The sequence below is a fragment of the Phanerochaete carnosa genome (genome assembly GCF_000300595.1).
Source record: "Phanerochaete carnosa HHB-10118-sp unplaced genomic scaffold PHACAscaffold_3, whole genome shotgun sequence".
NCBI lineage: Eukaryota > Fungi > Basidiomycota > Agaricomycetes > Polyporales > Phanerochaetaceae > Phanerochaete > Phanerochaete carnosa.
The window spans coordinates 2,667,756-2,690,888 of record NW_006767630.1 but is presented as its reverse complement, the minus strand read 5'-3'; the positions used below and the strand labels follow the sequence as shown (position 1 = coordinate 2,690,888).

General features: G+C 53.1%; 11 protein-coding genes across 11 annotated transcripts; 6 read left to right on the top strand and 5 right to left on the bottom strand.

Moving 5' to 3' along the window:
• Positions 1-790: 790 nt before the first annotated feature.
• On the top strand, positions 791-3,174 carry PHACADRAFT_26793 (uncharacterized protein; the record flags this gene model as incomplete). The annotated part of the gene is made up of 8 exons (XM_007392667.1): positions 791-1,049; positions 1,085-1,358; positions 1,412-1,443; positions 1,497-1,801; positions 1,859-2,411; positions 2,462-2,652; positions 2,709-2,973; positions 3,026-3,174. The coding sequence occupies 8 exons, from the start codon at positions 791-793 to the stop codon at positions 3,172-3,174; spliced, it is 2,028 nt and encodes a 675-aa protein (XP_007392729.1).
• Positions 3,175-3,339: 165 nt separating this feature from the next.
• Positions 3,340-4,635, bottom strand: PHACADRAFT_89886 (uncharacterized protein; the record flags this gene model as incomplete). Its single annotated transcript, XM_007393536.1, has 5 exons — positions 3,340-3,578; positions 3,629-3,800; positions 3,853-3,998; positions 4,198-4,466; positions 4,526-4,635. Coding segments are annotated over 5 exons (936 nt in total), but the record flags the coding sequence as incomplete, so codon positions are not given.
• Positions 4,636-6,779: 2,144 nt separating this feature from the next.
• On the top strand, positions 6,780-7,350 carry PHACADRAFT_252476 (uncharacterized protein). Its single transcript, XM_007393535.1, has 2 exons — positions 6,780-7,037; positions 7,091-7,350. Exons 1-2 carry the CDS (start codon positions 6,877-6,879, stop codon positions 7,233-7,235), a joined length of 306 nt encoding a protein of 101 aa, XP_007393597.1. The 5' UTR covers positions 6,780-6,876; the 3' UTR covers positions 7,236-7,350.
• A 93-nt stretch (positions 7,351-7,443) lies between these two features.
• Positions 7,444-8,351, top strand: PHACADRAFT_90671 (uncharacterized protein; the record flags this gene model as incomplete). The annotated part of the gene is made up of 5 exons (XM_007393534.1): positions 7,444-7,493; positions 7,545-7,614; positions 7,637-8,096; positions 8,147-8,213; positions 8,267-8,351. The coding sequence occupies 5 exons, from the start codon at positions 7,444-7,446 to the stop codon at positions 8,349-8,351; spliced, it is 732 nt and encodes a 243-aa protein (XP_007393596.1).
• A 69-nt stretch (positions 8,352-8,420) lies between these two features.
• On the bottom strand, positions 8,421-10,739 carry PHACADRAFT_91118 (uncharacterized protein; the record flags this gene model as incomplete). Its single annotated transcript, XM_007393533.1, has 6 exons — positions 8,421-8,747; positions 8,803-9,168; positions 9,224-9,471; positions 9,521-10,036; positions 10,095-10,223; positions 10,301-10,739. 6 exons carry the CDS (start codon positions 10,737-10,739, stop codon positions 8,421-8,423), a joined length of 2,025 nt encoding a protein of 674 aa, XP_007393595.1.
• A 200-nt stretch (positions 10,740-10,939) lies between these two features.
• Positions 10,940-11,542, bottom strand: PHACADRAFT_117071 (uncharacterized protein; the record flags this gene model as incomplete). The annotated part of the gene is made up of 2 exons (XM_007393532.1): positions 10,940-11,302; positions 11,366-11,542. Coding segments are annotated over 2 exons (539 nt in total), but the record flags the coding sequence as incomplete, so codon positions are not given.
• A 355-nt stretch (positions 11,543-11,897) lies between these two features.
• Positions 11,898-13,469, top strand: PHACADRAFT_252474 (uncharacterized protein; the record flags this gene model as incomplete). The annotated part of the gene is made up of 4 exons (XM_007393531.1): positions 11,898-12,265; positions 12,402-12,500; positions 12,548-12,762; positions 12,814-13,469. Coding segments are annotated over exons 3-4 (779 nt in total), but the record flags the coding sequence as incomplete, so codon positions are not given.
• A 1,676-nt stretch (positions 13,470-15,145) lies between these two features.
• Positions 15,146-16,325, top strand: PHACADRAFT_252473 (uncharacterized protein). The gene is made up of 7 exons (XM_007393530.1): positions 15,146-15,346; positions 15,402-15,571; positions 15,641-15,693; positions 15,745-15,760; positions 15,884-15,966; positions 16,025-16,099; positions 16,152-16,325. The coding sequence occupies exons 2-7, from the start codon at positions 15,483-15,485 to the stop codon at positions 16,169-16,171; spliced, it is 336 nt and encodes a 111-aa protein (XP_007393592.1). The 5' UTR covers positions 15,146-15,346; positions 15,402-15,482; the 3' UTR covers positions 16,172-16,325.
• Positions 16,326-16,788: 463 nt separating this feature from the next.
• PHACADRAFT_252472 (uncharacterized protein) lies at positions 16,789-18,066 on the top strand. The gene has a single exon (XM_007393529.1). It carries the CDS (start codon positions 17,468-17,470, stop codon positions 17,873-17,875), a length of 408 nt encoding a protein of 135 aa, XP_007393591.1. The 5' UTR covers positions 16,789-17,467; the 3' UTR covers positions 17,876-18,066.
• Positions 18,067-18,770: 704 nt separating this feature from the next.
• On the bottom strand, positions 18,771-19,382 carry PHACADRAFT_252470 (uncharacterized protein). The gene has a single exon (XM_007393528.1). The coding sequence runs from the start codon at positions 19,122-19,124 to the stop codon at positions 18,831-18,833; it is 294 nt and encodes a 97-aa protein (XP_007393590.1). The 5' UTR covers positions 19,125-19,382; the 3' UTR covers positions 18,771-18,830.
• Positions 19,383-19,522: 140 nt separating this feature from the next.
• PHACADRAFT_252469 (uncharacterized protein) lies at positions 19,523-22,395 on the bottom strand. Its single transcript, XM_007393527.1, has 3 exons — positions 22,180-22,395; positions 20,258-22,088; positions 19,523-20,204 (listed from the first exon to the last, which is right to left on the bottom strand). Exons 2-3 carry the CDS (start codon positions 21,552-21,554, stop codon positions 19,681-19,683), a joined length of 1,821 nt encoding a protein of 606 aa, XP_007393589.1. The 5' UTR covers positions 21,555-22,088; positions 22,180-22,395; the 3' UTR covers positions 19,523-19,680.
• Positions 22,396-23,133: the final 738 nt, after the last annotated feature.

Genomic DNA, 23,133 nt, shown 5'->3' with positions numbered 1-23,133 from the left:
GGCCTGCTGTCCATGCAAGAAGACGCCTCACTCAATACTACAGAAGTGCAGGAGGCCATTCCCGAACTCGAAGATTATCCAGTGTGCCGCACGAAGCTGTCGCTGTCCGCCCTGCTGCCAGGTGTGCCCCGGAGTGTCAACCATGGCTGTTTGAGCCTTCCATAGTAAGCGGCCTGCTCCGGGGCCGAGTTCAAATGTACATCCTGGACGTTGTTCGAAGTACTGAGCGATGTCCGCGAGACGGGAAAGTAAGTGGAACTCGTCGCCACTTGATGCCTAAATACTCCGTTGCTCGCCTATACTTCGCTTAGCGAATCATCGTCGCAAATCTAATGGATACTGTTCAGAATTCGGGATGTCTATTGCGTCCGTTCTGAGGTCAGGGTTTATGTTGTCTAGAGAATAGATTTGTGAGGCGTCAGGGTGGAATGCATCTGCGACGACGGTACCAGTGGTGGAGCGCCGACCACCGGTAATACGAGCAGGTGTTCGCTGGGATTTGTTGGCCTGCGACGTCACCGCTCGCGTGTTAGAAAGACTGACTGTGCTATTATCGCTCTGATCAGGAAGAGCCCTAGTTCTGTATTACGGACGAAGTGCCCGATATGAGTTGGAACGCACCGGAGACGATGAAGGTCGGGAAGAAGTCCGACAGCACCGAGCGGCAGAGAGGCCGTCTCTTTCCCTCCCCCGACACGCAGTCTTCCTTCAGACATGTCTCTATAACTCCAGTCCTATGCTGCATATGCGGACGTCTTCTCTCCTGTGCTCCCGTTCAGTTAGCCATTCCATGCACGCCACTCTCCGTGTATCGTCTGGCACGCGCGCGACCACGACCGTGGCCACTTCGTCCAGGGTTCGGCTGCCTCGTCTTCCAGTCCCAGACCTCCACAGGACACTCCAAGGCTACCTAACATCTCTCGAACCGTTCCTCCTCGAGGATGACGCGAAGGGTGTGTCCAAGTATTCAGATGCTCTCGCCGTGCGCAAGCGATGGGCAGAGGACTTTGAGCACGGACTTGGAAGCGTGCTACAGGAACGTCTAAAAGGTGTGTGTGCCACAAGCCTTCCCTATAACCAGCAGTCTCAACCGCAGAAGCACTTGATAGGGTCTCGCCTAACAATTGGCTAGATGACAACATCTGGCTGAAGAAAGCGTACCACGAGTGGCGCGCACCACTGCTCGTTAATTCAAACTGGTGGCTGGCCGTGAAGTATGACCAGAGCGTTCCCGAGGAGATCATTCGTGGGACAGCTGCCGGAGAGGACATCGGAGGGACAGGCCTGAACAAATGGCAGATCCGAAGGGCTGCCTGGTTCTCCTGGCGTGTATTGGACTTCAAAGCCCAACTGCAGAGGTATGTACACGCAGTATACCGTATCGAAGAAGTTGCATTATACTCTATACCAGGCAGGAGATTTACCCTGACTCGACCAAAACTGGTGCGCATTATGCTATGAGTCTCGTCAGTTTGCGACCAACCTTTCGCCTTTAGGCGTATGGTTCCGCACGTCCACCGACAGGATATACAACACCTGTCGCATTCCTCGGCCTGTATGCGACGAATTTGCAGAGGTCCCTCCGCCTACCCTGTCGTCGGCACGCACCTTGCTGGTCGCCATACGCGACTGGTTCTATATCCTGGACGTAGTAGATGAACACCAAAGCCTCGTATCGCCGGCGGAACTTGTATATACGCTCCACGAAGTTGTCGAGGACGTGTCCCGAAGGCTGAAGCAAGGAGACGTCGCCGTTCCAATCTCGGTCCTCAGCGCGGACCATAGAGACCGATGGACAGAGGTGCGTCCACTATTTAGAAGTCGGGAAATGTGATAGTTGACTGGGACGTTTGTGCAGAACTATGCACACCTTCTGACGCTGTCGCCTCAAAACCGCGATAATCTTACGGCCATAAACCATTCTATCATCGGCCTCAGTTTAGATAACTACACCTACACCCTTCCGTCGCAACCCCCTCACGGACCACTGCCCCCTCCGGACTCTGCAGAAGAAGTCGAAGCACACCTGCATAACATTCGCTCCTCGCACACCGCGCACCCAGGTCGGAATCGCTGGCATGACAAGCCGCTAACTCTCATCGTCGAGTCAAACACGCGTGCGGGTGCGATGGGTGAGCATTCCCCTGTGGACGCTCTTGTTCCCAGCATTGTCTGCGACTATGGTGCGGTTCAGGACATGCACGACGATTTCTTCAGAGGCCCTCCACCTAGAGCTGTAGAGTCTACTGACGTCCCGCTTCGTCGTTGGAGGAGACTCGACTTCGTCGTGGATGACCACATACGGCGCGAATGCGTCGAGGCTGAGGAACGTGCGCGTAAGATTGTCGAGGACTCGGATGACAGCTTCCTCTGGTTCAACGCGTACGGTTCCGAGTGGATCAAGAAAGAAGGTACACTATCGTAAATGTTGATTCAATGCACACCTGACAGTGATATGTAGCCCGTCTCTCGCCGGACGGATACATCCAAATGGCATTGCAGCTTGCCTGGTACCGCATGCAGCGCTCCTTCACGGCAACATACGAGACGGCATTAGCTAGGTTATTCCAGAACGGCAGGACGGAAACGATACGTACGCTCAGCGCTGACAGCCGTGCTTGGGTGCTTGCAATGAACGAGCCGTCGGTGTCGGTATGTCCTATACTACTACATCTAGTATTGTCCACTGACTACTTACCGCGGTGTAGGCGCAAACGCGCTATGCGCTCCTGCAATCCGCTCTCCAAACACATAGCAGCCTCACGCGTGCCGCCGCCAGAGGGCATGGAATAGATCGCCATCTCCTGGGCTTGCGCTGTATGATGCACGGGAGTGAGCAGCATGAACTTTTCAGTGATGAGCTCTTTGCACGCAGCCAGACATGGAAGCTCAGTACAAGTGGTCTCAGTGCAGGTGACCAGTTCCGTGGCACTGGGTTTGGGTCACCAGAGCATGATGGATATGGTGTCAACTGTGGGTGTTCTCTCATTGCTGCTCACCTGCTGCACTGCTCATTGCTCTCCAGACATGCTAGGTCCAGAGGTGATTAAGTTTGGTATTGAGTCTAAGTGGTCATGCTCCAAGACATCAACTGAGCTTTTCAAGGGTGCCCTTACCACTGCTCTTTTGGACATGCAGATATTGTGCATTGCTGCTTCTCAGACACATATCTAGACATTTTCCTTAGCATAGACTATTCTGAATACAAATCCAGTTCAACAGACTAAATACATGTGTGACTGTTGAAGTCCACAAAAAACTGTGCCTACGTGCTCGAGCACAAGAGCTGGCTGTTGAAGCCAGATAATCTACATAGATTGAATGCCTTTGAGCAATCAACTAAAAGTTGCCCTCTTCAATATCCTGCATGCTGATCCAAGCATCATCTCCACATGCTGCTGCCATTTTGCCAACAAGAGATTGTGCACCTTTACCACCTATGAGAAAATCCCAGCTTGAGCAAATGAACATAGCCTTCTTGCAGCGGCTGAGCATAACATTGGTTCGTCTGAGGTCTTTGAGAAAGCCTAGGTCTTTGGATCTGACTAGAGAGATGATGATATTGTCATCCTCATTTCCTGCAGAATATATTATAAATATAAGAATAACCTAAATCAAAGATACCCACCTTGAAAAGAGTCAACATTGAAGCATTTGTTATGCCAAGATAGACCAGCTGCTCTGAGATCATTTTCTAAGGTGCTTCTCTGGGCATCATATGGAGTAATGATGCGAAACTCTTCTTCTTCCTCTTGAAGCTTGGCAGCAATTTTGCAGACTGCCTTGCACTCACCAATGTTCTGCAAACATAAATAAATTTGAAATGAAAGAGAACAAGGACACTTTACATACCTCCCAGCTAGTCCCATTACGCTTCTCTGCACTTTCAGGGATATCCACAAAGAAGCAGGCAGGTGTAGTGATTTTGTGGTGAGATTGAAGCTGGCCATCATATACAGCCTCAGAGATGAACTTGCCAATAGAAACAGGCATACGATCTAGAAATAAGCAGCATTAATATCAAATAAAAAGGAAAAATTAATGTCACATACATTGAGTGTCCAAGAAAATAGCCTGTGAACGAAGATGGGTGATCTCAAAAATACTAGAAATATCTGGAATTTCTTCTTGTCCATAAGGAGGCACTAGGGAAATCATTAAATGAAGGGAATAAATTACAAAAAAATTGCTGCTTACATTGCTTGTCATCACCAATGAAGCACAACTTGTGAAGAGAGGGGAAGGAGTTGAGAGGAGGAATGTAATCAGACATAGCAATCTGGCTGGCTTCATCCACCACTATAGTTTTCACAGGGACTTTGGCAGTGAACAAGTGGATTTTGGGGTGGGAAAGCATGCTCAAAGTGCAGAGAATGACCTTGCAGCCATCTAGCTCTCTGGGAGCATATCTAAACTCATCAGATCTGATGATCTGAGGTGAAACAGCATGGTAGAGGTGCTCATGCCTTGAAATAACCAGGAAAAATTATTATTGCAGAATGTTCTTGTGGAATAAAATGCATACCAGTCAAAATGAAAATCCTTGGAGACCAAAAGCTTCCAAGGCTCAAAGCCTGTGTTCACAAGCTTCTCTGCAATGTTCTTTACAGCCACATTTGATTGGGCAACCAGCCAAATGCCAGCCAACCCAGCAGCACAGGCAGAATGAACATATGCCGTGATAACCTTGGATTTTTATTTTATTATCATGTACAATTTAACATGAGAAAAAACTGGCTCACTGTGGTTTTTCCAGTTCCAGGTGGACCATGGATGATGGACAAGCGAGAGTTATTGTCAAGTGTAAGCATGGCAACAACAGCCTTCTCTTGAGAGGGGTTCAAAGGCCTCTGGTCAAAGACAATGGGTGGAGGGTCAGGCAAAGTCTGCAATGACTCAGGCCAAATGACCTGCTGGCCATCAGGGTAAATTGTTTTGAGAAAAGGGCTCTCAAACAACTTAGATGTACCCTGAAGCATGGCAAGAATTACTGCAGCCTTCTCCTGTTCGGCCATAGTCTTCGCAGAAGGCCCAATAGACTGGACAGAGCTGACAGTCTTGTTTGCCATGAGGCCTTCGGCCTTGACAGTTGCAAGACGTCCCTGAACATCTCTAGCAGTCCCAGCAACAGTGTATTGGGCACCATATCTGTCTGTGACCATCATTTGGACCTTGCCCTACATACAGAATTAAAAGGAAGAACCATGAGAGTATATATACTCACAGCTCGGCCCTGGACACGGGTCTGGAACCTCTCAGACTGGAGCTTGAATCTGTCCTCAGTGGCAAGAATAGGACGGAACTCGTGCTTGGTTGAGCCGGGCTTGGCCGCATTCAGCTGCTGATCTGATCGCATGAAGCTGGCGAGAGCTTGAAGTTCCTAACAAGTCGCCGAGGTTAATAGAAGCTATTTGACGGTACATATGTCACACATACGTCTTCGGGCTTGACATTGGTGTCAATCTTCGACACCATACTAAAACGTTGCTCCATGTCGCTGATCAGTGGAAGGTACGCGGCGAGCCAGGCCTTGAAAGCAAGTGGAGACGGCTTGCGCTCGTCCCACACTTCGCTTCCGAAGGCCACATCGATGTTCGCACGGTGGATCCCGGAATACTTGGTCGAAGCTACTGCAAACTCGACCGCGTTTGCGATTACGCGGTTCGCTTTGCATGAGCAAGCGCTCTGTATGTCGATGGCGTTCACAACGGGCAAGCGATTGTCGCTGTACAGAGAAAGCGCGAGGGGTCCCATGTCGAACGCGTGGAGAAAATTACCGGGGCAACACAATAGCTCGTCCTTGAGCAGCTTCCTTGAGGCCTCGACGTCTTGCGATGCCTTCCCAGAATTGCGGAAGCGGATCAGTAGGACATGGGAAGCTACGGCGACAGCGAGGACGGTCAGTCTCCCGGTCGGTGCGTAAGCACCAGCGAGACCGACGGGACGAGGCTTGCGCTGCGTAAACCCCAGATAGCTGGCGAGCTTATCTGATGTGAGCTCGGTTTCCCAGAGGGTCTCGACGGCGATTCGAGGCGTAGGTGTGTCCAAGAAGTTTTGCTCGTATTCGCGGACTGTGGCGGGTGAGAGCGCCATGACGGAGATATAGCACCGTCGACAAGTGAGCTGACGGCAGGACGAAAGAGCCGTCTATTGCGCGAAAGAGGACGCGTGAGGCTTCGATAGGGCGAGAACGAAGCCACAAAGATAGAAGAACATTGAGCGATGAGTGCTCATTTCCGCTGCTCTGGCTGCTGTCTTTCCTTTCCCAGATAAACACCTAGCGCGCAGGACAGCTCGCTCGTTCTCGTGAAGTCGTCTTACAGCGTATACCAACAGCAGCCGTCCGGGGAGTTGTTCTCTGAGCTGCATACCTTGCGGGTGTCTCCCCTCACCCAAGCCATCCGGTCCAGCCGAATTGGCACACTACACAGAGCGGAAGGCTCTTAGTGAGACGTTGGGCATACTCTATATTGCCTTGTATACAGCATAGATACAGAGGGGGAGTGCCGCGGTGACATGGATGCGCACAACCTTAGTGTAACGACCACTTATCCATGCCTCTGCGCCGACGATCAATACATCGAGTTAGCGATTGCAGAATAGTATCTACTCACAGCGATGACCAACTTCTTGCAATATGCCTGTATGATGGTACCCCCTTCCCCCGTGTTCAGAAGCTGTGAGTCGCTGAGAGAAAATGGGACTCAGCCCACACGGTGGATGCAAGCGGCGACGGATGTAATATGACGCCCGTGACTTGGGACCGCGCCGCTGCAACTCTCACCTGAACTCTCTCCCAGCTCTCTGCTCGTACGTCTGCAGGACATACCAAGCCTGCAAATCCCTGGCCTGAATTGCTCAGCCTCCATTTCTCGTATGGCTACCCCGGTAATCCTCGGCGTTGGTGCCATTGCTGCCGCCTTTGCTGGTCGGCATTTCATTCGGAGAGCAGGAAGGGGTGCAGCGGAGGAGTTCGTGAAGGGTGGCTTTAAATCAAAGATGGACAGAAAGGAAGCCATTCAAATTCTCGGTCTCAAGTATGTTCATTATCTCTGTTCCCCGCTTCTTTGCCAACCAGAACTGTCTCCAGGGATGGGCCTTCGCTGAAGTCTAAGCTCAAGGACGCGCACCGGCAAATCATGATCTCCAACCACCCAGATCGTGGTGGCTCGCCGTACCTCGCAAGCAAAATAAACGAGGCGAAGGATTTGCTGGAAAAGGAGAGCAAACGGTGATATTGGTTATCATACCGTATGCCTCCGTATTCTCCTCCTCGGAGACGAAACATCCATTCGATGACCAGTGTCTGCTTTAGATGACTATTCTACTGTATCATTCTGTAATAACAGCATACCACCCCATTCAGCTTCAAAGTCTCTCTGGCCAATGTCCCTTTAATCGCTGCTGACTAAGCAGGCCAAATCCCTACCTGCAACTTTCGCGATGTCTTCAACGAGCGACCTCAACCCTTCTAAACTCGGCACCAAGCAACAGTGTGTTCACTATTTGGTCGATTTGTGCCTTTGATACCAAGTTTCTTCAAGCTGGGATGATGTCTATGCGACCGAGTTGACCAATTTCAAGGAGATCGGTGACGAAGGAGAAGTCTGGTATGTCCAGGCTATGAACCATTCAGCATGTGTCGGATGCATATTTTATCAGGTTTGGCGAAGATAGTGTGGAGAAGATGGCCGACTGGGCACAGGACTACATCGCGAAAGATCCGGCTCCCTTAATCCTCGAAGTCGGTGCAGGCAATGGCATCCTGCTCTTTACCCTTCAGGAAGCAGGGTACAACGGCAGTCACATCCTTGGTATCGACTACAGCGAGGACGCCGTGAAGCTTGCCCGTGCTGTTGGCGCGCATCGAGGCGACGGGTGCGAGAATGTCAGGTTCGAGACATGCGACTTCCTGAAGGACTTCCCTGCTCCCCTAGTGGATATAGAGAAGGTGGGGTGGGACCTTGTATTGGACAAGGGTACGTTCGATGCGATTGCGCTTGGGGAGAAGGATGTCGAAGGGAGATCGCCTGCCGACGGCTACCCATCGCGGATAGGGCAAGTGGTCAAGCCTGGTGGATATTTCCTCATTACATGTAAGGGCTTGCGTTGGCATTGCGCTTCCGTTCGTCTCTGATTCGCGCAGCGTGCAACTTCACCGAAGACGAACTGAAGGCGAAGTTTACCACTACAGGAACGGGTTTGCGGTATCAGTGCGTCGTCGATCATCCTGCTCTCTTCGTCTGCTCTAACGGAGTGTTATTAGCTCACGCGTGCCCTGGCCGACGTTCTCGTTCGGAGGACAGAGTGGAAACGTCTATGCCACCGTCGCATTCCAGAAGCCATCATAATCGTAGCTACTGACTATCAAAGAGTTATATACGCTGAAAGCAAAACGTGCCGCCATGGTTATATGAACGTCACAGGCCCGCCACAATATCCACACCCGTCCTGAGTGTGCCGAGAGCGACCTTATTCGCCCACTTAAGGAAATCATTTTCGCCTGTTTCCCCCGTTCCGTGACAGAAAACTTCACCAAGGAAGTAAATCAGGCCGTACGCAAGTGTCTGTACCCGTGTTACCTTGATGAACACTTCTTCGATGGGCCCTCTGTTCCGGGTGGTCGGGAAGTCTTCTAGGTCGGAAGTGAGCAGCGGTGTTGAGAGCTGGGTGCTGATAAGGAGATGCGTGAAAAACTCTTTGAAGAAGCGTTGTGTCGGCGGTCTAATGGTTGTAAAGTCGACGGGCTAGAGATGACATTTTAGATGGTTACGGGGGCATGACAACCACGCGAGCATATACCTTCAGGATCGCTAGCGTGCAACAGTCCTTCGCCAACCACCACGCATACACTCTCGCAACATTTCTCATTCTCGTATCCGAGATCTTCTTCACGTCAAAGCCAACGACGTCATCCCCGATGTTCTTGAGCACCTCCGCACCTCCGACGTTCGTCTCGCCAAGGTCACGCAGAAAGTCCCACAAGCAGAATTGAAGGGTGATCTTGTATGAATGCGCATTCCGGCACAGATGTTGGATGACAAAGGCGTAGTACGGGTTGAAGAACTTCTCATTGCCGCAGCAGTGCAGAACGACGCGGACGATCTCGCGTTGCTGAACTTCGGTCAGCTTGAGCTGTGACAGGCGGTCGCAGGCATCGACATAGTCCTATGGAGGTGAACTTCATCAGTATCCGTCGCAAGTCTGAGCACAGGGCACCCACCTCGCTGCTCATAAGAACCACAAAGACACTTCTGCGGATGTCTGTGTTCATGCCTTGTTCCTTAGCTAATTTCAGAAGCACGTTCTCGGTGGGCTCCATCTTCTTTGCCAAATCGCCGCCTGCGTTCTCTTGCTGACGATCGACGAGCGGATCTCCGCCCCAAGCTGCACCGACAAGCCACCATTTACCCCTACTTTCGGCGGAGTGGAGATCCTCCAGCGAGACACGTAGAGGTTCATGAGTCTTGACTGAGCTGATGTCAAAAGTTTACATACTCTAAGACAACGTGATGCGTACCATGCTTCTTCTTGTTCAGTCCACTCAGGAACTTCTTCATCCTCTCGACAGCCTCCGAGCCAGCTAATCCTGCTGCGCCACTAGCAACCTTCTTCGCCTTGTTATTCTTCAAGCTGGTCAGTGTCTCGACCATGAATCTCGTCCTCGAGCTCATCGTCTTCGAGTCCGACGGCAATTTCGTGTGGACAATCTGGATGATGTCCTTGAGAGCCGTCGGATCAACCGAGCGCAGCTGCTGGCCTGCATCGCGCGCAATCCTGAGGACGAGCTCGACGCGCAGCTCATTAAGCTGCTCGGAGAGAAGGGTGCGGATGAGGTCATACATAAGCACATGAGAGATGACGCTGAAGTTGAAGAGCTCTGATAAAAGAACAAGGAGATTGGAAGCTTCCTTTCCACGGGTGTCGTCCTGTGTTCCTTGACCATCTACAGCGGGGGACTCGCTCGTGAAATGAGTCTCCGCAGACGTAAGATGCTTCTCGTAAGACGCGACCACATTTTGGACGAAGTAGGCAGCTGAATCACGGAGGCTTAAGCGACATTTGGGGTGAGCCGTGTAGCTTAAAAGACATACCGAACTCGACGCCCACTATTTTATGCAAGGCAGCTACGAACACAGCATGAAGAACCACATAGGTGTCGAGGAGCATGGAATGCGAGGATATGCCGTCCACAATGAGCGCCGTGAGCGTAGAAGTGACATCTGTGAAGGATACAGCGCGGATGGACATGCTGTTTATGAGCAAAAGTGTCACAGATGATGCCGTAGACTGAACGCACCGTTTCGTCTATGGTTCCTATAGATCTCCTCCACGCCATCGAGAATGGACGAGATGTTCTGCTCGCTCATCCTGTTGAGTAGACCCTTGAGCTGCCTTTGCAGCTTCATCTGCTCCTCTGAGAGCTTTTCCGCCTCGGACCCGACTGGGCGATTGCGCAAGTGCGGTGGGATGTATCGTGCGCCTGGTATAGGTTGCTGTGAGGTAGGCTTAGGTTGAGATGGAGAGCTAGCGGTATCGTCCTGAACAGCCTGCAAGGAGCCACTTAACCCTGTCCATTCTTCCTCTTCCACTTCGTCTTCTGCTGAACCTCTCGCACTTCTCGAGTCGTCATAGTCCGTCTTTTCATCGATTTCGCCTGATGAGAAGACTTCCTCTTCCACTTGCTCATCCTCGCCTTCTCCTTCACTATCTTCCTCTTCGACATCCGTCCACTCCATCTCTTCGTCTGCACCTTCTGAGTACGCATCATTACCCTAAAATGACTCTAAATAAAACGCAGACAAATTATGAACGTCTGACTTACAGGACCAGCCGAGAATATCGTGGCCTCAAGACTGTCGATGCCTTGCAGCAAGTCTGAAGACAGCCTGTCAGAGGACCAGAAGAAGCGTAAGGAGCAGGTATAAGTACTCGCCACCTAAACCATCATCTTCTAACCCTTTACCATACTTGCTGGTCCTCGAACCCCCTTTACTCCAGCCGAGTTTGCTCTCGAGGTACGCGATATATGCATCCTCCTCCTCCTCTTGCTTCGAGCGTGCCTGACGTATAGGCGGGGCACCGTCAGACCTGAAAGAAGAAGAGCCCGTGTGCGCGGCGAGCTTCTCAAGTGCGGTGGGTCCGTTTTTCTTGAGCCTCAGCCTTACGTCCTTCGCTGAGGTGCTTGAGGTAAAATTCTCCCTCGTAAACAGTCTCGCAGAGGGTTCGTCCTCGGCGACGAACTTGACCTTCTTGCGCTTCGAAGACTCAGCATGCTCCCGCTCTGCTTGACGCTTCGTGCCTGACGCCCCCGCCCTCGCAACGCTACTGACAACCTGTCTCTCCTTGCCTTTACCCTTCGCACTCGGATGGCGTGCATCTACCTGAGGTTGGGGGCGGGCAGCACCGGTATCGTGCTGTTTTATATAGTACTGGGTCTTCTTTACTTTCTTTTGTTCTCGCTCCTGTTTCCTGGCTTCTTTGCGCGAGAGTTTCTGGTGCGTGCCATGGCGTCCACCTGGACGGCCAGCATTGCCTGCAGATAATATTGATCAGTTTTTGCGACATCAAATACATTGAGCCACAAGGCGTGAATATCATTTACCCGCGGTTGGGTCAAGCTCCTCGAGGAGACTTTTGGGGAGTGAAGGGCCCGGATGTCCGCGAACCATGACGGTAAAGAGGAACGCACAAAGCGCTAGAAGGGCGCATCAAATCTCGGAAGATCACAGAAGATCGGCGGGGGTATTGATAAGCGCTCCGTTTCCGAAGCTTGTCCCTCTCCACCGCTCTGTGGTGTTCTTTACACTGGAGAAGGAGGAGATGATACAGTTACTGCCACAGACAGCCTTCCTGTCGGGCTCTTCAATATTCTACCGCCCCGAGTAGACATTCAATATTAATCGGCTAAGGCGATCAGGTGAGATGGGTTGCGTGCCTTGTCCGTCTTTGTCGTGGGTAAGTCAATGAAGATCGTCCCGGAGCAAACGACTGGTTCTGCTCATCTAGCCAGTGTCTTTCAGATTTAAAGCGGTTGACGCGAAACTTGTTCACCCCGCATTGATTCAATGCCGTGCAAGCTGGCATTTATAGCGAGGCGGGGCTGTGCGCCGCCTCGGCTCGGAAGCGCCAACCGCCGCCGCCGCCGCCGCCGCGGCGCCGCCACCAGTGGGCGAGAGATCATTCAGCCCGGCCCCGATATTGGGCGCCCGCTAGAGCAGCTGTTGACAGCGGGGGGCTGCCAGTATAAAAGCATGCATCAAGGGTGAGCGTCCGATTCGAGAGGCTTTGGTCTCCCGTCCTCCCCACCTTATTTTTTCCACTGAGAATATTTTCCCATCGTGTGCTTTCCTGTTCCGCCATTTGTGGCCTGTCGACAGTTCAGTCTGATGTTTTCGAAGTCTCTTGTCATTAGCGGCGTTCTCGCTGTCGTGCTGTTTCGTGCCAAGATCGTGTCTGCTCAGGGCACAAATGTGACATGCCTTCCTCAGTACGGCTGGGTATGTCTCCTTCCTGCAGTCAGATGCCTTTACTAATGTCTGCGCAGATGGACAACTCGCGAGGCCAGAATCCATGTCTGATCACTGCCTACCTTAACTCGGCGTGTCTCGCCGATCCAACGGACGCATACGTTTATTCGCTTCCCGATGATTACCACTATACGTCTCCAGCTGTTCAGTTCGCCACGCCATGCCAATGTAGCACTGTCTTCTATAGTACGATCGGTGCGTGTGCGACATGCCAGAACAGGGAAAGTCTCCCGTATGTCTGTATGGAGTCTGTTGCTGCTCGTTTGCTGACGTTGGACAACAGATGGTTGACCTGGCAGACGAACTGCTCGACGGACTACATCGGTGTCTGGCCAGGAAATATTCCTTCTGGAACGTCCATCCCAGCATGGGCATATCTCGATGTCACAAGAACCGACGCGTTCAACGCCTCTGCCGCTCAAGCGAACGCAGCTCAAGACCCACCCGAGTCATCTGCCATTCCTTCCGCAACTCCATCGATCGGGTTCTCTTCGCCTCTTCCCACGGCGACAGGCAGTGGCGCGGCTACTCCCCTTGCACCTTCTTCCGCTCCTACACTGCCCGCCTCATCGCCAGGTAAGAAGAGTAACACCGGCGCCATCGTTGGCGGCGTCGTGGGAGGTGTTGGCGGTGTGGCGATCATTGCTGGCATCATTGCGTACTTCATCATGAAGTCTCGCCAGAGCACTTCGGCAAACACATACGCCGCCAATGGCACGACCGCAGCTTCAGCCTCGACGTTTGGCCCCCACGACGACATGGGCACATCACACATCGAGAAGACCGCATTCGACGCAACAACCTATGCGGCTCCTGCACCCCTTACTACACCGCCTCCGTCGACTAGTATGTCAGTATACAATCCGAACGACCCGTCGACGTTCCCATCTTCCCCTGCGCCGATGAGCATGAGCGGAACGACGGTGTATAATCCGAGCCTTAACCAGGGTTATATGCCATCTAACCAGACCGGAAGATACTCAAGTTATTCGGGAGGATACACTGGTGTTGCTGAGGTGTGAGCAGTGCGAATCAACACGTCTAGCTGAGTTTGATTTCCGTAATTGGGTTCTCGCTGGACGTCCTTCCTTTGACCTTCTTCTCTATATGTTCATGCACTTCTACTCACTCTCTTTGTTGCATATCTTGAGTTCGCTAAGAATTTATTGTCACCTCCCTGTTCATTAATACTTCAAGTTATTTGCACCTGCGGTTTCTGTGAACTCGTATGCTCTTTCCCCATGTTCGGTGCTTGCGAGGTTCTTGCCAAGCTCGAGCGTCCCGTCGCTTTCGCATCGAGCGAGCTGAGCGCCCAAGCTAATTCGTTGCATGGCCGCCCTCATCCGCTCGGTACATCGATGCGGACACGTCAACATATCGGTATCGACGATTCTCTGCGGTGCTTGTCGCTGCAATATTGGTAAGAATTAGGGTATACCTATGACAGGGATCTTCTCGACCCTCACGCTGCTGTGGGTGCTGTCGTTCATTTGAGAATAAGGCGGCAAGGATCACGTAGCTCAGGCCTCCATCTGTCACTGTCAGCTCCGAGCTGGCACCGAGCGCACGCCAAGATAACACCTTTTATTCGATGACCGGAAACGAGGCTATACATGGGCCTCGAAAACGCAATCTATTATACAGTGCGTGGCCGGCACCGTACACCTTTGCCTTGAGACATAAGCCTACATAGCTAAACGTTAACGTGTCTGCGGACGCCGTAGACCAGGTCCAACGGCTTAGGCGTCTATAGAGCGCTTATATAACCGTCTTGGCGCCCGGCTTGTCGTTATTGATGGCAACTCCGCAGCTGCTTTTCTTCACCTCTTGCTGTGTTCAATCACCAGCAGAAAGGTGGTAAGAAATATTGAGATATGGGAGCGGTAGAATGCAACTCAGCCTAATATTTTGCGATATTTTGACATAGATCGCAGTATAAGGCAAAATTCAGCGTTTCGAACGCTTGAGGTTGCAAGTATTGCAGTCTTTCCGTCTTACTCTTACTATATTTGAAAATACTGATGACGCTTCTTTGCATGTAGAGTACCACACGGGCTAATCTGCCCGTGTATCTGATATCTCTATGCGCAGTACTATGCTGTCGCATGGCCCTGATCTTGTTCATTCGTGCGCAGAGCACATTTCTCCTTTTTCGATGTGTGGTTCGCGGCTTTTCTGATGAATAGCCTGTACGCGGATTAACTGTGAGTTCTTCCATCCGTCTACTGAATACGTTTTCGTCAGAAGCCCGAACTTAGCTCTCATGTGAGCTTTGAACGTTCACTCAGGTGATCCTGTTTTGTCCTCATCAGCGTACAATCCGTGCACCCCGGGGCAGAATGATCCTCCGCAGCGCTCCCAGAGCATAAACACGCTGCGTTGAAGAAGCACCGCCATTATAAATGGTGGCGTGGAAGAAGCACGCTCTCCGTGAACGTGCCGGCGCAGTCTTCGTCGGCAGATTGAGAATTGTGAGCTAGCGCAGAGATGGTAGAGGTCGTCACAACTCACAAGCACGGTGCTGAATGCCCTACCGCGGCGAATCGGCGTTTGCAGATTTAGATCGAAGGTCGAAGCCTGTGGCGTCCAACATAGCTGCAGATTCTTAAGCAGACGCGTCGGCGGTGGCCGCCATCGGGCAGAGGATGTCATGTGTTGCAGGAGGCACCACAAAGGCGCTGAAAGGGAGCACGATGATTGGTAGAAGGGGTCACCCCTTGTCCTCCACATTAGCATCAAGCGATACGCCGGGCGTCCCGACAACGCTCATGCCGGGAGTCTAGTTTGCAAACCGCTTCAGACGGCTGCGGGAAGGCGTGCGCCCATTCTCGTAAATTTGCACATGCTCTACTCATTCTGGTTGGTTTGCAGGGCTGCTCAGCCGGCGATGCGCGAGTATAAAGACTGCCAGATTGTGTGCGGTAAGAACAGCAGAGTACCGCAGCACTTGACATGAAGAACATCTTCGCTTCTTTCCTCATCGTCGCAGTCAGCATAGGCTGCACGGTCGCCGTACCGCAGCCTTTCTTTGTCAACACACCGTACGCATGCCTGCTCCGACCCCTATAGCCCTAAGCTCAGCCAACACATCTTGGGATGTTATTAAACAGCTCCAGCGTCACTGAATGTGTTCCCACCACGATTGAGTGGGCTGGTGGCGATAGTGAGTCGAAGCGATTGTGCATTTTGAAAAGCGTGTTGACTATTATCGCAGCTGACTTCACGCTGGCAAGTCGCATTCTACGGTATCACTGAGACTCTAACTTATTCGCTGCCTCCCGCGTGCTTCAGACGTGAGTCTTTCGGAACTGTTTTAGATGGTCCTTACTGACCGGTGACTCACGTTCTACCAGTGTTATCGCCAACGGCGACGAGTTTGCGGCGTTCAGCAACATCAATAGCGACAGCTTCACCTGGGCTACTAATGTTCCTAGCGGTGAGCAGCTGCGAGTGAATGTTGCGGGGAATCTGACGTCTCATGAATCTCATCGTAGGTACTGTTGTCGGGTTCACTGTTACCGACGACGCGGGCGATCAAGTGGAAACCGCCCTAGTTACTGTTCAGCCTGGTATGTGATGATGCCCTTACCCATGAAATGACCAATACTGATTGAGCGATAGGCTCCAACGCTTGTATTTGAGATGAACCTGTGTACTGTGCTCCTGCAGACAGAGCTTTGGGACAGATCTCTCGGGGATCTCTTGTAGGGGTGCCAGACCTCAGTCGAGATACAATGTCTTGTACGATAGCGTGCCATGATGCGTCAGCGTGTGACTTACTGGGATTGAATCAGCTAACATTTCACTTTGAACACCGTGCTTAGCTGTGTATAACGACATACTCATGTGAGCCAGTCCTCGACGCCAGTGGTAAGCAGAGGGGGCTAAATATCAGTAGGCCACTCGCAAGCTGCCCAGAACTGGCAGTACTAGTCCCAAGACATATATCCAGTAGTATATGCCGTGCAGTGAAAGTTAGTCATATCATATACAGCTCTGTTGAGTGTGTCGCTGGTGAATCGGTGCTTGTCGACGATTAGGCCCGTCTGCAGACGTTGCAGACAGCAGCGACGGTGAGGGGTGTACAGGGTCCCACTTATCAAGCGCTTACGTCAGTGGCTTGACACGTCGCCAGCCGCCTGCTTTCTTTCGTGCAGTCACTCATGCGGATCGCGCCTCTAGGCTCTACGGTCTCAGCCAGCCAGCATGGTGAGATGCTCTCTTTTGTATTGTTCCATCGCATGTTGCTAAAGCGAGTAGTCTAGGCGTGACTGACAAGCTATGCCTGAATTAAGGGCCAAACGACCATCTGCTCCGATCTGAGTGCACGATGGAAGACTCCGTCTGTGCGCATCGTCTCCGTCGTTTAACTTTACGCATCACAATACATGTTGCGTCACCTTGGACAGAACCCGGCAGCGAGCCGGAAGGGCCAGCGCGTCCAGCCCAAAGCCATGCCCCCGCCGGAGCCTAACTTTGGGCGACCAATGTCTATGTGTACCTGACACGCCTGTCAATGCAAGCCATCGCCCCGTCGGTCTGATCCGCTTGCCAAGGACTGGCTCAACTCGGTGATCTACTCTCCCTGATAAGGTGTAGCACGGGATAGTACTTCAATATACTTTATAGACGAATATCCCCGCACGAAAGGCGCGAAGGACCAGTGTGCCTTTCGTCTCTCCCTTTCTTGAAAGAGACGCAACCCTGCTCTCACAATGCATTCCATCGGGGCCAGCGGAGACGTTTTCTGGTCCAGGGCGGGACAAGGGTTGCTGATTATCTTGCTCGTGTGCCACTGGTTCGGAGGATTTAGCGGAGCGACACCATTGCTACCCGTACGTGTCTATATTTCACTGCTACGCTGAGCTTTCTGAATCTCGTTTCAGGCTGATATTGACAACGGCACATCTGGGACGGGGAGCGAAGCCGCGCGGGTCATGGCGAGGCGCGAGCCTGCACCAAAGACACAGGACTCGGCCCCGACAGACTTCTCGATATCAGCTCCCGCCGTCCCCACCTACTCTTTCCCCTCCTACTCATACTCAATGCCCGATTGGCTATCTTCAATAACCGACCCGTCGTACTCCATTCCTCCAGACTATTTCTCTGCTACTTCATCATGTGATTCCTTTGATACTCTCATTGGCACTTGCTTGACACCAGATATTCCGATGCCGACGTATTCTTTTCCTATACCCGACAGTGGCGGGGACGGAGGCAAGAAGAACGCGGACTCGGTGGTGCCCAACATATCAGAGGTCGGACATGCGATGAAGACGAGCCTCAAGAAAATCATTGGTGTTGTGGTCGGCAGCGTCCTCGGCCTTTTCGGTTTGGTTTCTTGAGAGGACTGTGGGCGGCGCGCAAGAAGAAGGTGAAACGCAAGAAGGGAAACTCCGAGACGGACGATCCGGAAAAGATCGCGTTGCACGGGCGCATGCATAGCACGAGTACACACTAGGCTATCAGTATGGCTATGTCCCGTCTGAACAAGTTCCGCTCATGGCGGCGGCGGGAGGATACCCTGCACAGGTGAGTTATCTGCTGTGCCTGCCAAGCGTGCTGTATGGGCGCTCATTGAACATGCAGCCATATACCCCCACGCCCTTTTAATGGTGCATTACTGCGCCTTCGAACATCGAGCTTCAGGTCGGGCAAAGTGCAACCGTTTATAACAGACACATGTTATTATTCAACAATATATTCAGACAGTCGATCGATTCGGTAGATCTAAAAGATAGAGGAAAGAGTGCTAAAAGTAAAATCCCTTTCGGGACGATTTTGCATATTTTTCCAAAAGACGAGACCGAAGAGGAACAGCTCAAGTTGGAGGCTTCAAAGGTGAAAAAACGGGTGCATCTGGGCGAAGTTGAGTCGGTTTGCCAGCACGAGGGACAAAGACTGGGGCGTTACGGCTGAGCGAAGAGGCGGGAGGGGCGACAAGGCTGGTACGGGGAACGAAGACAGCTGCATCAACGCGGAGTGAGGATGCGGTCGACACCGGGGCTGCAGTCGACGGCGCAGAGAAACCGGCGAAAGCAAAGGCTGAGATGAGGTCGGACTCGAGGTTCGCATCGTCATCGTAGCAGTGAGCGCAGAATTCGCCAGAGGAGCAGAGCGGCTTTGCAGGGCTGGCTTGTTCGGGAATGTGCTCGAATATGAGGACGTCATCGATCTTGACAGAGGCAGTATGACCTCGAGATGACGCGTCAAGATCATCGAATAGGTTGTTCGGCTAGCTCTGGCGTACCATTTAGAGAGCTCCTCCCGATCATTTCGGCGTCGCTAACCTCCACCCTTTCATCTTTCTCCTGTGGGTCCGCCGACGGAGTAGAAGAGGCCTGCCCGGCAGTGTTTGTAAGCCATACCTAGCGAGCGTCCGACACGTGAAGTACGTACCTCGATCATCGCCGGCCATGGTGCCCTCGAAAGGAGACGGCCGACAGCGTTGCGAGCTTTGGCAGAGTCGACAATATCATAAACAGCTGGACAGAAGCGAGAAATTGTAACATGCTTGGAACGGCCCGCTCGGACAACGCGCGCGAGGTGAGATGTCGAGGTGAGATGCAAACCAACGAATGAAACTAAAGCCATTTGACGTGAGTCTCCAGGAGGCTACGGGTAGAGAGCGAGGGACGTTGCGATATGATAAAGAGAGAAAGACTTTTCGTGATGAGGAAAGAAAAGGGCAAGGAACTGGGGTGGGCTTATAAGTATGTCCCTGGAGGCTGCCAGCATGGTTTCGATCGAGGCTGATAAGAGCCGGTGCAGAAGGCGCGATACTTTTCCGCCCTTTCTGCTCTTAGACTTGAGAAACGTTTCATCCATGTAGTTTTCGGTCAATGTCCTGGGGCTGAAGATGATGGAACGGAAAGAGTCCGCCTAATGCTCAGTCCCATCAACCTTGTGGCGTCCGCTGAAGCGCCCTAAGCGCACAGGCCAGCTATGTGGTGGCCGACCGCGGCCTGGGTTCCCGCCTCTCACTGTGGAGAGATATAGTGCGATAGCATAGTGTAAAGTGGAGACTCGTAGTGTCATGAGTCATGAGTAGATACAAAAAATCATGAAAATGGCATGAGTGGCTAGGATAAATTAAGAGTGTTCGTACTAATTTTGGACGATAGCTTGCGCAAGTGCTAGCACTACTGGATCAACCAACGATAGCGTCAACTGCCTCCTCAAGAACGACTTTTGGTTGGAGTAGCAGTCTCCGTTCAAAACTCTCGCCGTCATCTTTCTCTGCGGAACCATAGTTCTTTCCGCGGCGGGTGACGCACTTGAGCCCGAGCTCTGTGGTGCAAAGCACCTTCTCGCCCTCCCGACTCGCGCCTGGAGCATGTCCATCGGAGAAGGCGTTGCTCATGTTGGCGCCCTCGAAGACAGCGCCGGTCTCGGCGAGCACGACCTCGAAGTTCGTCGAGAGGATGTCCTCCCGGGTGACGAGCGAGAGCTTGTACACGGCCTCGGCGATCCTCCGGAGCTGGGAGCGAAGGATGGATGTGGACGAATCGGACTTGTCCTTGGGGCTGCAGCCTGAAGCATCGAAAACGGCGGCTGCCCACTTGAGCATGGTGGCAACCAGCTCGGTAATGGCATATTCCTCGAGACCAGGGTAGAGGGTGCGGATCGAGCGGTGCGTGAGAGCACGCCAGCGCGAAGAAGTCGGTTGCGGCTCTGTGTAATTGTCATTAGCTGAAGTTGACGTTCTTGTGAATACGTGTACGCACCTGTGACGGCCAGCTGCGCGTAGACCCTGCCGAGCAGGCCGTCGAGCTTCGCCGGGAAACCCACACAGAACAGACTCAGGCTCCGTGCACAGCATGTAGCGACACTGGCCTGCAACGCAAGCTGTACCAACAACGGATCCGTCGAGTGTTCATGTGTTGTGAGAACCTTCGCAAGCGAAGGGCTCAGCCATGGCACAATATCCAAGGCTTCATCCAATCCCATCGTCGCTTGCGAGCCCGGCGGAGGTTGACCACGACCTCGTCGCCTCACAGAGGCGTTGCGGGGAAGGAAGACGCATGACTCCGTGGCAGACGCAGCAAAGTGAGTAATTTCAGCGTTGAGATCCTCCACGGCCTGGATAACCTGCGCGCCCGACCACGAGTCGGTCTTGGTGAGGAAGACGTCGAGACTGCGTGCATGAGCGATCGTCTCGGTCTCAGTAGTCATCGACGAGTAGATGGACGATGGTGCTTGCGAACGTGAACGACGGATGGACCCGGTGCGCTCTCGGGTCTGACGCTCCCGTTCTCGTTGTCTCTCGCGCTCGCGTTCCCTCTCGCGTTCCCGCTCGAGCTGCTTGTCGCGCTCGCGTTCGAGGACGAGGCGGTCTCTTTCGCGCTTGACGCTCTCTAGCTCTCTCCTCACCATGTCAACCTCTCGCACCCTCTCGGATTCCGCTCTCTCCGAGTCGAGCCGTTTGTCCTTCTCCCTCTCCCTCTCGACCAAAATACGATCCCTCTGCTGCTTCAAAACCTCAACCTCCTTCTCCCTTGTTCGCAACAGCTCCTGCACCTCCTTCAGCGACCGCTCGAGCTGTTTGCACAGCTCCACAGGTTTCATGCGTCGAGGAGGAGACTCATAACCAGGCATGTTAGGCACAGGTACGGGCAGTGGGGGAGGAGACGCGACGGGTGGAGACGCGGAAGCCGAGGTCGTCGAGGCGTACGATCTGCGATTGCCGTGGTTTGTCCTGCGATGACTCCGATGTCGCGGCTGAGGCTGCTGCTGCTGGGGATGGGGCTGCTGGGGCTGCTGGAACTCCGCGTTGCGACGTGGTGGGGAGCGAGGGCCCTGCAGCTGGCGCTGGACGGATGGTTGCTGATTTTGGTGCTGTTGCGGCTGATGCTGCTGCCCGCGCTTAGGCGGCAGAGGCCCAGACTGCGGCTGGGGTTGGCGCTGTGACTGGCGCCTCGCGAGCGGTGTCTGCTCCTCCTGCGCCCTCGCGGAGGGCAGCCAGCGCTCGTACTTCTGCTGATGCGGAGGGCTCGCTTCAGCCGGCTGGGAGCGTACCTGCATCACCTCCGTGCGTGTAAACGTCACCGTCTCCCCGGTCTCCTTCCGCGTTGTCGTCGTCGTGCTGAAGTACTCCGTGGCAGTGTTGTATCCCGTGGACGGCGACTTTGGTTCGGCGGGGAAACCAAGGAGGGGCGTTGGCGGCGTGCGGGCGGAGGACGGTGGCGCACGGATCCCGGGATCGGCGCCGACCACTGTTTTCGAAGACGTGGTGGAGATACTCTCTGGTCGCTTGCGAGTCAGGGCTGCACGTTCCTGCTCTCGAGAAGCAGTAGAGAGGCGTAATCGCAAATAGCTGCACTCTCGTTGGAGGCGAGTGACTGGATCTTCAAGGTCTCGAGCTCGGTTAGGATCGCGATGCCGATCAGTGGCAGTATCGGAAGCCTTAGATGCTCGCGGTTGCGTTGATGTAAGCTCGACGCTAAGCAGTGAATCCGGGCTGGACGATCTGCTGTCGGGGAACGAGCTGCGAAGAGAGAAAAACTCGACCGTGGTCTGCTGGTCTGGCAGAGACGGCGAGGGCGGTACGATTTGAAGCTGAAGACGCATGGTCAATGCGTGTTCGACTGAGCAAAACGCTCCTCGGTGTGAAGGAGGCGGAGAATTAGATGGGTGGGTTGGGGCGTACCTGTGGGGGGAGGAGTACCTTCTTGTATAATTGTTCGAGGGGTGACGCCTCGAAGCCGGGTCGTGACGGGGCAGACGGAAGAGCTAATGGGCGTGCCGCAGCGAGATCACCCTGAGCCTATTCTAGGACGTAGCTAACAAAGGGACGGATCGGGCATACGTAGATGCGGTTTACACACTGACTCAAACCGAAATGAAGACGTGTAACGGCCACAACCTGATTTCGAAACATTTAGTGGACAGCATAACAGCTGGATCAAGGAAAGCTCGACACACGCGAATTGGGGACGGGTCCCCAGAGATTCTCAGTGGCCAAGGGCGATGAGAGGAGGAGAGAAGCCTTGGCAGGCCGTGGAACAGCAAAGCCTCAAGGACTACACGTGGATCTAGCTCATGGCCATGGAATTCCGGAACCCTCAGATGTCGGAGCCAGATCTTGAAATGCATTGCCGACGATCTACACACCTGGTACCTGCCAACGAATGGCTGGGCTGTGTGGTGATCGCACTGGACGAAGCAGGCAAAGGACCGCTGGCCCCAGTGTGGCGCCGTAGGCTACTACCGGAAGATGCTTCGATTCCGCGCACTACCGTAGGCCTCGAGAGCTGATCCATCGCTATAGAGCGGGGTATCCTCGTTAGATGCTGAAAACGAGGAGGTAGAGCGGCCGATGATTCTTGTGTGGTGAGCTCACAACGGAAAGTCAGAAAGTCAAACTCGGAGTGAGCACACAGGGGCGCCTATATGACGAAGCCGCGACGCTCATGATTCCTTCGTCCTATTTCTCCGCGACGGACGTCCAGATATACACGCGGGACCTGGTATGTAACTGAGCACGAAAATATCGTCGGATTCATTCTGACTGGAAGTGCCTGCGGCTAACTCAGGCTTCTTCATTAGCGCTGGATTAGAGGACATCGATATCCACGTTGGCATTGCACAGCGTCGAACGTTC

Coding starts and splice junctions, on each gene's coding strand:
- PHACADRAFT_252472 (XM_007393529.1), top strand. CDS start 17,468: ATGGCGAGGCGCGAGCCTGCACCAAAGACACAGGACTCGGCCCCGACA.
- PHACADRAFT_252473 (XM_007393530.1), top strand. CDS start 15,483: ATGAAGAACATCTTCGCTTCTTTCCTCATCGTCGCAGTCAGCATAGGC. Junction 15,967..16,024: donor GGCTACTAATGTTCCTAGCG/GTGAGCAGCTGC, acceptor ATCTCATCGTAG/GTACTGTTGTCGGGTTCACT. Junction 16,100..16,151: donor CCTAGTTACTGTTCAGCCTG/GTATGTGATGAT, acceptor ATTGAGCGATAG/GCTCCAACGCTTGTATTTGA.
- PHACADRAFT_252469 (XM_007393527.1), bottom strand. CDS start 21,554: ATGCAGGTACGCTCCCAGCCGGCTGAAGCGAGCCCTCCGCATCAGCAG. Junction 20,205..20,257: donor CGCGCAGCTGGCCGTCACAG/GTGCGTACACGT, acceptor ACAATTACACAG/AGCCGCAACCGACTTCTTCG.
- PHACADRAFT_252470 (XM_007393528.1), bottom strand. CDS start 19,124: ATGGCTTTAGTTTCATTCGTTGGTTTGCATCTCACCTCGACATCTCAC.
- PHACADRAFT_252476 (XM_007393535.1), top strand. CDS start 6,877: ATGGCTACCCCGGTAATCCTCGGCGTTGGTGCCATTGCTGCCGCCTTT. Junction 7,038..7,090: donor ATTCAAATTCTCGGTCTCAA/GTATGTTCATTA, acceptor AACTGTCTCCAG/GGATGGGCCTTCGCTGAAGT.